Source organism: Procambarus clarkii, chromosome 63 (assembly GCF_040958095.1).
Source record: "Procambarus clarkii isolate CNS0578487 chromosome 63, FALCON_Pclarkii_2.0, whole genome shotgun sequence".
In the NCBI taxonomy this organism is placed as follows: Eukaryota; Metazoa; Arthropoda; class Malacostraca; order Decapoda; family Cambaridae; genus Procambarus; species Procambarus clarkii.
Genome location: NC_091212.1, coordinates 24,903,921 through 24,916,446, shown reverse-complemented (window position 1 = coordinate 24,916,446; position 12,526 = coordinate 24,903,921). Strand labels below are relative to the sequence as shown.

General features: G+C 50.5%; 1 protein-coding gene across 1 annotated transcript in view; it reads right to left on the bottom strand.

Annotated features, from left to right (window-relative positions):
- The window catches only part of l(2)gd1 (lethal (2) giant discs 1), a 121,553-nt gene that overhangs the window by 67,841 nt on the left and 41,186 nt on the right, over positions 1–12,526 (bottom strand). Inside the window, exon 7 of the mRNA XM_045760573.2 lies at positions 415–578. Within this exon, the coding sequence (XP_045616529.2) occupies positions 415–578 (164 nt within the window). The remainder of the gene's footprint in view (positions 1–414; positions 579–12,526) is intronic.

Below are 12,526 nucleotides of genomic sequence, written 5' to 3'. Positions count from 1 at the left end.
CATTGCAAACTTGTTTTTACATCTGCCTTCTATTGCTATTCCATGTCTTCTGCTCTCAAAAAACTTACAAATTATACACTCTCTCTTCAAGAATAAATGATGGTCCACATAGTTACAACAAGTACTATCTACAAAGGAGGATGGGTTGACCTCATATAGAATGTTACACTTGATCCTTAAGTACCAAACTCTACATGTATAAACTATCCTTATACAGTATTTAATCTTTTATGTTCAGCTTTTACCATCACCTAATTACCTTGAATTTTATTAAAAAAATATAATTACTGAAGTGCACATTTCTTTAAATATATTCTCTAAAACAAATATTTTTTCTTTAATAACTGTCATAAAAAAATACATTGTACTCTTAAAAGCTCTTTTTTACCACACAAGAAGCAACATCTCACTCACCTTTGCTTTATCCCGTTGTTCGGTGTACTTTACTAAACGTTGTTCAAGAGCCTCCAGCACTGTGGCTGGGGGTGGTGGTCCTGTGGATGCAGGGGAGTCACTATTCCCTACTGGACATGCCGATTCTACTGGAGTGCCAGTTGGAGGCTCAAGGAGTGCCTTATCTAAAATTGATAAGACAAGATCACACACATTTTAATCCAGGTTTGAAATCCAATAAATTATGGCAAGAAAATTTATGTGCACACTACAGATACATCTCATGTCCTCGTGTATTACATAAAATCAGCGTTGAATGTAATGAAACGCCATTTTCTGGGTGGGAGGCTCTCAGGAGCTATCCAGGCTGATATGGATATATTAGATTTCTGGCATCAATGTGTATGGAGTTTTAGGCCTACTGGGGACCACGAGCCAGAACCTGGCCCCCTCAGAGAGGCACGAGGAGCAATGGCTTATAGAATGACCATTAAATGGCCAACCTATAGAATGGCCATTAAATGGCTGGGCTATAGAATGGCCACCCTATAGAATGGCCTGTATCTGTAAGATGGCAATGGCCTTCCGTGGGGTTGGCAGCATTCTCTGTCTGCCATCGACCGGGTCAAGCACCCAGAAGGGTATGCACCTCAAAACAAACCCCCTATTCTGGTGAAAACATTGCTACAAAGAGCCGAATGAGTGGATAGAACTCCCCAAATGAAAACAAACCAGCACATCACCACGTTGCAGCGCAGCTGTCTGCGCAACCCCCCCCTCTCCCCGGGAGGCAGGAAGGGGGAACTTCAGATCTTCCTGCCGGCTACCCATTCTCCAGTTCTTAAGACTGGATACGAAAAACCGCCAACTGGAGGGAGGGAGGGATTTTGGGGAGCCTCCGGGTCTCACCCAGAAAGTGGCATTTCATTACATTCAACGCTGGTTTTCTGGGAGGAGCCCTATTGGCTTCCCAGAGCTAAGTACAGTACTGTGACAGTGTCCCACCCCTATATTTTTTCCTTTCCAGCTTAGAAGAGTTATATCTCTGTCACCTGAGTATTCTCTGATGTTCAGGGAACACGTTCCTGTGTGGGGAAAGAATGGAGCGTGATTAAGCTGGCTGTAAAATGGCCAGTTAAGTTTGATAATGCAAGGGGCTTACGCCTTTTGGGGCACAAGACAGCACCGAGCCATCCTGTTTCCCGCCGAGACGTCGTGGCGCTTCCCGGTACCTGATTGGCCAGGTGAGGTCACGTGCCAGAAGTGACCAGTGACGAGAGCCCTCGGGCGGTGTGACGTCACGAGGCGGAGGGCTCTCGGGGCGGCTGGTGCCTGGGCAGGAGAGAGTACGTCACGAGCCGCCCTAGAGTGAGGATGCGCTCGGGTGAGCTCCGGATCTAGAGGCTAGAGAGCCCTTACCAGTAAATTTAAGCTTCGCTTCGATACTGCAGACAGTCTGGGAGGCCATCCAACTTCCGTGGAGTGCCCAGAAGCAAGGACGGGCTGGATTAGAGCGCCAAGCGCTCTATCAAGAGTCTGCAGCAGAGGGAACGTTGGGCTGGTGACGTCTGGGACGCCCAGAGGACCACGTTATACACATCAAGCGAAAAGCTACGGCTGGGCCGAATCTACTGGCAGTGAGGCGATGGGAACTGTGCTGGACTGCAAGGATCGGCAGTGCCAGTGAGAGTGGAGGACGACGATGGAGGTACCTGATTCCAGTACCCCGGAGAAGAGGAGGAGGAAGGCAGTACTTGTCGGGAGTGAGTACGGCGAAGACGGAGGAACCTGTGTGTGTGGGAACTGATCGTCAGGAGACCAGAAGTCAGGACCAGGAACCTCAACAGAGGACGAGTCGGCTTCGTGGTTGGAATGAAGTAAAGTAGATAATTGTCCCTTCCTTTACCCCTTTGGTCTAGGCAAGCTAGTGTATTTTATATATTGTGAACATTTCTACTTATCATTTTATTGTCTAAGTGACAGAGTGTTAGGCTAGGAGCCAAGAGCTCATATAGGCTTGATGGTGGTGGAATATAAATGTGTTGATGCGGTGATGTTAGTGATTCTGGAGGTAGTAGCTGGTTTGCAAGGAGCCAGCAATGAACTTTGCAATGCCCAGCTGATCGTGTTGCCAGAGGGGTGGGTGTGTCCCGCCGCCTGACAGTTGGAGCCGTCAGCTGATCGTGTTGCCAAAGGCGAGAGGTGTGTCCCGCCGCCTGACGGGTGGATCCAGTCAGCTGACCGTGTTGCCAGAGACGTGTCATGAGGAGTGTTGCCGACATCGGACGATATCCACTTACAGACATTTCCTTATGCAATTTATATGTATATAAATACAATTTCTTCAGTAAACTTTTAAACTAACTGATGAGTTTAAGTAAGCCTCCATTCTCTAGGGCTATATTTATGAGTGAGACCATTAATGACACCTAGTACTGCACGAGACATTGCATCCTTAATTAAGATAACCAATAAGACCACTGACGTGTTGCTGGGACACGAGTATAAACACCCAGCTGGCGACCTGAGCAGACCAGATATTAAAGAGAGAACCTTCCAGTGTCAGGACGGACAGGTTCAGGTGAGTTATAGGAGGCTTGAACCTCCTCACTCGCTAGGGGTGTACAAGGCCAGCCCTTGGCCGACTGGGGGAGCCCCAGGGCGAACAGTGGCGCCAGGAACTGAGGGGCTAAGACCCGTGGGAGCAACCCCAACCACAGGTAGGAAGGGGGTGAACCTTGACCATACTCAAAGACAAAAACAAAATGAGGACTCACCCTGGAGGCGGTCGGTCCTCGCTCTTCAACTTGAAGTCGAGACAACTGGCTGCAACAACCGACCTAAATGCGACACAGGCCCTACGATGCCCAGGGACACTGACAAGGTAGCGAGCGGCCAGGACCCTGTTCGACCTCCAAAAACCCCGTGCCTGAATGTCAATCCAAGACATGTTACCGGAGATGGCAGCCAAAGCAGCAAACTTACGAACGTCGTGGGCACAAGGATAGACCACAGGTTGGCTAGCCTTCATAACCCTGTGAGTTATCTGCTGGGAGGGCTGAGCCCTGGAACAGGGAAGAAAGAAAACCGTGTCAACCCAAAGCTCATCCCCGGCCTCCGAAGCCATGGCGTGCAAATAACGGCGGAGAGCCACATCCGGACACAATACATGATGCACACCTGGTCTGACCAACCAAGCATCAACAACCCAAGGACCCCTCTGGAAAGCAGCAGCCTCATTCTTTGACAGAAAAGACGGCTGCATACGAACAAACCAACCACCAGGACCAAAAGAGCAGAAACCCCTGTGCCGGAGGAGAGCATGAAGCTACCCGACCCAAACCCCTGAGGCCAATGCCAAGAGGAAAAAAAAAAAAAGAGCCTTAGAAAAACAATCATGAACCGAAGAGGCCACTACAAACCGAGAAGAGGAGAGAAATGAGAGCACCCGGTCTAATGTCCAGGACAGCTCAGGCGGCGCATGAGCAGGCCGGAGGTGAAAGAATGCACAAGGCAGCTTGCGGAATGGAGCAGAAGTAACATCGATATTGAACGCAAGCTGCAGCAAGTCCGCCAGCACCGCACGATAACAGGTGACAATATTCGGCATAAGATAGCGGTCCTGGAACGACCATGAAAGGAAGGACAAGACAACCCTATCAGAGACCGAAGTATACCTACGCATTGATAGGAAAAATGGAAGGGCCTCCAGGAAACTTCATACTGCCACCGAGACAAAGGACGCAGGTATGAAACCATCAATGAAGCCACCTGATCACCATACAAGTGATGATAGACTCGAGTCAGAAAAACCAAATGCCAAGACTCGAGGAGAAAAGCGAACCAGCCACGTACCAGGCCGAACCGATCTGTTGAAAGAAGCGGAGCCGCGGGAAGACCCTCGGGTTCGGACACTGAGCAAACAGTGCCTGAAACCAAGGCTGGGCCAGCCACCAAGGAGCCAGAAGGAAAACTCTCCCCTGGTAAGTCTCGAAGCGAGCCAGGACCTGGAGCAACAGCTGAACCAGGGGGAAAAGAGGTACAGGTAAGCCCACCTCGCCTAGTCCTGCCTGAAGGCATCAATCCCAACGGCCTCGCAGTCGTGGTAGGGCGCTATCGAAAGACTCCTCAACCACGCCGATGCAAAGAGGTCCACTTCCTGAGGCCCGAACATCTGGCACAGCCAACTGAATGAGTCGGCGTTGACCGTCCATTCTGTGGACAGGGAATGAACCGGGACAGGCCATTAGCCAGGACATTGGACATCCCCCAAACATGGACCACCAGGAGAGCCAAACCCCGAGAACTCAGATGACGAGTCACCCAAAGCAACCAGCCCCAAAGAGCCAAGGACAGCATCGAACCCCCTTGGTTCAGGCAATGAACCACCCGGGAACAGTCTAAATAGAGCCTGAACGTTGATTCGTGAGAGACCCGAACCCTCCAGGGCGACATCCACACAGCCACGAACTCCCGCACCGTGCTCTGAGCCCAACTGAAGGACGTACCCCACCGTCCCTGGCCGGCCCGGTGAGCACTGGTCAGAAAGCCCCAGCTAAGAGACATGTCCATGAACACATCGAGCAAGGGCTCGGGTAGGTGCCAAGGTACTGAATCCCGAAAAACCCTAAGAGGAAGACCCTCAATGCAGCAACCGACGCAAAGCCCCCAGGCGGCCGAACCCAGAGGTCGTGAGAGAGGCGGAAGGGCTGTTCTCGAAGGAACCAGAACAGCTGACGAAGACAAACCCGACCCGGCAGGTAGACTAACATGGCAAAATTCAGGCTCCCACACACTCTCTCGAGCAACCCCTGCATTACCCGGGAGCCCCTCAAAAACAGGGCAAAGGCGGGAACTCGGCCGAAGCAGAGCCTCCAGAGGAAGAGACAAGGAAGCAGTCCGAGCGTCCCACACAAGATCCAGCCAAGACCAAACCCGAGAGGGAACCAGATGGGACTCCCGCCAGTTCACCAGGAACCTGAACCCGGCGAGCCAGGAAAGAACCAAATCCCTGGCAAGCAGACACGCAGACCAGCCATCAAGGTAAGCCAGAACCCAAACACCTAAAAGACGCAGACGGGCCACCATGACACAGGTAAAGCATGTGAAAATGAGAGGCGCCAGATTCAAGCCGAATGGAAGGCAACGAAAGCAGAAACCCTGACGCCCCACCACAAAACCAAGTCCATCCCTGAACCCCGGATGAACCAGGACGTGCCAATACAAATCCTTGAGGTCCAGGGACACCGTCCAAGCACCCGGTTCCAACAGAAGACGAACCTGGGACAAAGTGGTCATCCGAAAGAAGGGGCAAAAACCACAGGTTCGGACAGGACAAGTCTATTAAGATCTATTAGGAAGGCGTAATCCGGGTCAAACAGGAGGTAAACCACTATGATGACCTGGACAAAATAAGTATCTGGAGCACCACTTGGCAAATGGAATTTAATGTTAATAAATGCCATGTTATGGAATGTGGAATAGGAGAACATAGACCCCACACAACCTATATATTATGTCAGAAATCTTTAAAGAATTCTGATAAAGAAAGAGATCTAGGGTGGTTCTAGATAGAAAACTATCACCTGAGGACCACATAAAGAATATTGTGCGAGGAGCCTATGCTATGCTTTCTAACTTCAGAATTGCTTTTAAATACATGGATGGCGATATACTAAAGAAATTGTTCACAACTTTTGTTAGGCCAAAGCTAGAATATGCAGCGGTTGTGTGGTGCCCATATCTTAAGAAGCACATCAACAAACTGGAAAAGGTCCAAAGACATGCTACTAAGTGGCTCCCAGAACTGAAGGGCAAGAGCTACAAGGAGAGGTTAGAGGCATTAAATATGCCAAAACTAGAAGACAGAAGAAAAAGAGGTGATATGATCACTACATACAAAATAGTAACAGGAATTGATAAAATCGATAGGGAAGATTTCCTGAGACCTGGAACTTTAAGAACAAGAGGTCATAGATATAAACTAGCTAAACACAGATGCCGAAGAAATATAAGAAAATTCACTTTCGGAAACGGAGTGGTAGACGGTTGGAACAAGGTAGGTGAGAAGGTGGTGGAGGCCAAGACCGTCAGTAGTTTCAAAGCGTTATATGACAAAGAGTGCCGGGAAGACGGGACACCATGAGCGTAGCTCTCGTCCTGTAACTACACTTAGGTAATTACACTTAGGCAATTACTATGGCCTCCCAAACCTCATGGGGCGGGATGCAGGAAGCCGAAAACCCCCAGAAAGGCGGGACCAAGGAACCCACGGGTTCACAGAACCGAACCCCGGGGAGGGGTAGACGCCAAATCCAATTCGCACGAGGGAGAATAAGAGAACCCCACTCCTTGTAACACCAAGGCCCGTTCCGAGGGTACAAAAACCCAGGCAGGGTTTAACGGGGCCCGAGGCCCCAAGTCAACCCTTTCCCCGCCCCAGGAACCTCACCCCGAGGACCCGGAGCCGAACTGTACTCCATTCCTCTAAAGAAAAAGTAGGAGACGCCGAAAGAGCAGGAACGAAGGGGGCCCACTGGTCAGCCCCAGAAGCTTCAGCTGGAGGACCAGGCTCGAATGCCTCCGCTGCCACCCAGAAACAGGACTTCCCCTGAAACTGCCCGAGTCTCAACACCAACTAAACCTTGCCCCGATTCCGAAACCCTGAGACGTTTCAGACCCGAAAGCAATGGGGGAGGACCGGGACACACAACAGAAGGAAAAGGACAAGGGACGGAGCCAAAGTCGAAGCGACTAACACCCTCAAGTCCGGGTCCCTATAGCCAAAGCGGGACAGTCTCAGGGCATCTGGGAAAGTAACCAACCTATCGCGTTGCAGCAACCGGAACATAGCATGCAATGCTTCAGCTGCCTGCATATGATCATCTGTAGATTGAGTAAATTGGAGTACGTACAAGGAACAAAACTCGCATGATTCCGGGTCGAAAGCATCACAGACCCTACAGGCAGCATGGCGGAGGAACAACTGGTGATTGCCACACCGAGACAAGGGGACAGAGCAACCTTCCCACTTGCACGAAGCAAGAGGGAGACTCGGGGATTGCACCCATTGGATCACAGAGCCCCCCATGGGGTTTCCCAGGGCCCTTAGTTGTGATATTCCGCTAAGGGAAGCCCAGGTAGGGTACTGCTAACTGGCGTCCAAAGGTACCAACCAAACTGCTAAAGCTCAACCCCGGAGGCGTGTACACTTTAGAGGGGCCTAGCAGAGACCCAACTAACAACAATGGGGTATGACCAACCAAGGGCAGGCCCTCTTCCCCACCAGGCAGCTACACAAAAAGAAAAGAAAATCCCCGCAAGAGGACAATGTAGCCAGGCGGAACAAAGCCAGCCACTATGTGAGGTGATAACTAGCTGCACAGTACCGTGCGCCCCTACCAGTAACGAAACTAACCCCTACACAGAGACAAACAGGGGAAAACAGAAACCCCAGCTGACTCCAAGGGTGGTCAATCACTGAGCAGCAAAAGATACAGCGGAGGTAGATCCCAAGGCAACGGGGAGGGGACGGGGGCCAGGTTCTGGCTCGTGGTCTGCAGTAGGCCTAATACTTCATGCACATTGACGGATGCCAGAAATCTAATATATTCATATCACCCTGGATAGCTCCGGGGGAGCCTCTGGGGTACCCCACAGAAAATATCTGCAGGAGAAAAATTTGCCACTCAAGGCCCTGCTTTTCCTCGACAATGCTCCTGCTCATTGTCAGAGGAATTTAGTTTTGCTACAATAAAATTCCTTCCTCCCAACACCACTCCTCTAATTCATTGTATGGACCAGAAAATCATTTCCAGTTTAGAAAAAGTTTATGGCAGGGCAGTTTTCTGGAACTGTATCCAAGTGACTGATGCCACAAACCTCACCCTCAAAGAGTTCTGGAAAAAACATTATCACATTCTGAGTGATAGACAAAGATAGTCACCTCATAGACAAAGCCTGGGAAGAAGTGACTAAGAACCATGACCTCTAGCTGGAGAAAATTGTGGCCAGAATGTTTTGCAGATCGAGACTTTGAGGGATTTGAGCCTAAACCTGCAGTGACTCTTGTTGAGAAAATTGTTTCTCTGGGCCTGAAATTGGGCTTGGAGTTGGATGGTGCTGATGTGGAGGAGTTGGTGGAAGAACACAGTGAAGAACCGACCACCGACAAACTCCTAGCCCTTCAAAAGGAGCAGCAACAAGAGGCAGCTGAGGAAATTTCTTCATGGGAGGAGCAGGCTATAGAGGATGTCCCTTCCTCAACAATTAAGAAATGGTATACAATATGGGAAGAACTGCAAAGTTTTGCTAAAAAGTCTCACCCAGATAAAGTTGTAACAGGCCGTTGTGCTAATCTTTTTAAATGACAATATGATGTCTCATTTCAGATAAGTGTTGCAATGTAGGGAAAAACAAGTGTCGCTAGAGAGGTTTTTAGTGAGAAAAGCAAGCAGTAGCCACAACCAGATCCTAGTGATATGCCTGCAAAACATAAAGAGAGAGAGAGAGAGTACCCCAGAAATGTCATCACTGCCTGATGTTATAATGGAGGGGGACTCCCCTTCCAAACACTAACACCTTTCCTCTTCACCATCTTCCATACGCCAACAAGAATCCTCAATAAAGATATCTTGAGGTTATCTTGAGATGATTTCAGGGCTTAGCGTCCCCCGTGGCCCGGTCCTAGAACAGGCCTCCTTTTTGTTACACAGCCCCAGGAAGCAGCCCGTAACAACTGTCTAACTCCCAGGTACCTATTTACTGCTAGGTAACAGGTGTATCAGGGTGAAAGAAACTCTGCCCATTTGTTTCCGCCTCCACCAGGGATCGATCCCGGAACCTCAGGACTACGAATCTGAAGTGCTGTCCACTCAGCACTTCACTCGGATTGCCCCTTTAAAATAAGATATATTTTGTACTACAGTATGGACAAGTATAAGTAGTAGTAGGTATAAAATGTATTTTAACTTAATATTTCTGGGGGTGGAACGAATTAATTCAATTTACATTATTTCTTATGGGAAAATTCGTTTCGGTTTTCGAACTGTCTCTGGGAACGAATTAAATTAGAAAATGGAGGTAGCACTGTATAGTATATTATTTGTTAAGGGCAGGATGGTTGTTGATGGTCCCAGTAGTACAGTTGAGTTTGTTATCAACACTCAATCAAGAAATCTGGGTTTGAATCCCAGGCAAAACAGAAATGGTAGGTCATGTTTTCTATCACCCAATATTCCTGTCCACCTAGAAGTAAACAGGTACCCATGAGTTAGTCAGCTTGTTGTGGGGGTTGCATCCAGAGGATGGCAAGTTATTCGACCCTGGTGTGGACCTCAATATAAGCCTAACATGCACTACAGTATATGTATAAAACCAACGTTGAATGTAATGAAACGCCATTTTCTGGGCGAGCCCCTATGGCTCCCTGGAGCTTATCGGGCTAATGTATGTTATATTAGACCGGGACATTAGCTAACGAGTTCAGACCTACCAGGGACCAGCGCCAGAACCTGGCCCCTTCAGAGAGGTTTCAGGGAGCAATGGCCCTGGAAAACCTTGTGGTTGGGGTTTTCCTTATTTGCCATCGACCGGGGTTAGGCACCCAGAAAGGTAGGCATAACAAAACACACCCCACGTGGTAAAAAACTATAACATAAAACCGAACAGAGAGGTAGAAACTCCCTACAATCCCAAGGAAACAAGCAAACATCACACTTTACTATCGCGCCGATCATCCGCGCAGCACTCCCTGCCCCGAGAGGGGGAGGGGGGAGCCCCGGACCTCACCACACTGGCTTCCTAGCATCAGTTCAGAAGCTAAGCTCCAACCAATGCGAAAAAACCGCCGACCGATTTGAGGGAGGGTTGCCAGGGAGCCTCCGGGGCTCACCCAGAAAATGGCGTTTTATTACATTCAACTCTGGTTTTCTGTGGGGAGCCCCTACGGCTACCTGGAGCTTCATACCCAAAGAGAAGCAAAAGAAAGGGCTGACCCGGGAAGCGGCCGCCACAAACTCCGCAACGCGAAGCCGAGACAGCAGTCTGAAACCTGTGACCCATGGCAACATGAACGCACAGGAGCAGACACGCGCATAAAGAACGGGCAGCCCGGAACCTGTGCGACCCTCAGATCCTTGCACCCAAAATGAGCCCTAGACGTCACCAACACAGCAGCGAAAGCTGCAAACGTCCGAACAACACTGGCGCAAGGATAGACCGCCGGCTGGAAGACTTAAAAACTCTGCAGACGACCTGGGAGACCCAAGCTCTGAAACAGGGAACGTGGGGAACCGGATCAACCTAAAGCGCATCCCCAGACACGGTACGCAGGTAACGGCAAAAAGGTGCAACCGGACAACAAAGGACGCACCCCCGGCCAAACCAATCAAGCATCAATAACCCAAGGACCCCTCTGGAAAGCAACCGTCTCAACCATCGCCAGAAGAATGGAGAATGGCTGCAAACGTACTAACCTGCCACCAGTACCAAAGAGCAGAAACCTCTGCACCGGAAGAGGTGGAAGCTCCCCGACCAGACCCACAGAGGCCCATGCCAACAAAATATGGCCTATGAAAACCAAACTTGAACCGAAGGGACTACCACAAACTGAGGAGAAGATAAGAGGGCACCCTGATCAAGGACCAGGATGGTTTAGGCGACGCATGAGCAAGCCATAGGTGAAACAAAAAACGAGAAAGCGTACGGAACGGGGCAGATGTGACATCCACCCCGAACGCAAGCCAGAGCAGCTCCGCCAGCGCCACATAAAACGAGGTGACAGTAAGAAACATCAAATAACTAGTCCTGAAAACTCAAGAAAGGACAAGACAACCCGATGCAAAAGAGAAGACAACCTACGAAGAACAAGAAAAAGGTGCAAAGAAACGTCAGGAACGTTATACTGTCGCCGAGACGAAGCTCGCAGGTGGGACACCATCAACGAAGCCACCTGATCACCATAGAGATGGTGATACCCGCATCAAAATACCAGACGCGAAGAGCCTAGGAGAAGGCTGAACCAATCACATACAGGACCAGTCCGACCTGCCGAAAGAGGCTGAGCCACAGGAAAACGCCCCGGGTTCGGACACCTATCAAGCAGCGTCTGAAAATAAAGCTGGGCCAGCCACCAAGGGACCATGAGGACTACTCTCCTTGGGAATGAACTCCAACCGAGCCAGAGCCCGAAGCAACAACTGGACCGGGAGAAGAGGAACAGATACCCCCACCTCGACCAGTCCCGTCTAGATCACGACGACACGAAGATGTCCATGGCCAGGAGTCCATACGTCCGGCAGAGCCAACGAAACAAGTCGGTGATGACTGGCCAATCCGCGAACATAGGAATGAACCAAGACAGGCTGTCCGCCTAGACGTAGGACACACCCCGGACATGAAACTCACAGTTAGATAGACCTGGAGAATCCAGCAAACAAGCCACTCGAAGGGACCAACCCCAAAGGTCAAACACCTAAGAGAAACCCTGTGGTTCCGACAAAGAACCGCCAGAAAACAGTCCAAATGGAGCTGGATAGTAGAGCACCGAGTGACCTGAAACCTCCGAAGCGCAAACCAGACAGCCACGAACTTCCAAACCGTGCTGTGAACCAAATGGACGGATAGACCCCACCATCCCCGGCCGACCTGGTGAGCACTGGTCACAAAGCCCCAGCCGAGAGATGACCCGTCCGTGAACACATCGAGTGAAGGCTCGGGGAGGTGCCAAGGCACGGGACCCCGAAAACCCCTTAGAGGAAGTTGGTGACACAGCACCAACACAAGATCCCCGGAGGAACGAACCCAACGATTGCAAGAGAGGCGGAAGGGGAGTCTCCGAAGGAACCAAACAGATGCCGAAGCCAAACCCGACCCCGCAGGCAGACCAGCACGTCGAGGTTCAGACTCCCACATAACTGGTCGAGCAACTGCTGAGCAACCCGGGACCCCCTCATGAACAGCCGAAGGCGGGACCACAGCCGCAGCAACACTTCTGGATGGAAAGACAAGGAGCGGCCCAAGAGCCCTAAACAAGACCCAGCCAGGTCCGAACCCGGGACGGAAATAGATGGAACGGCCTCCAGATCACCAGGAAACTGAACCCGGCGATCTGGAAAGAACCACACCCCTGGCA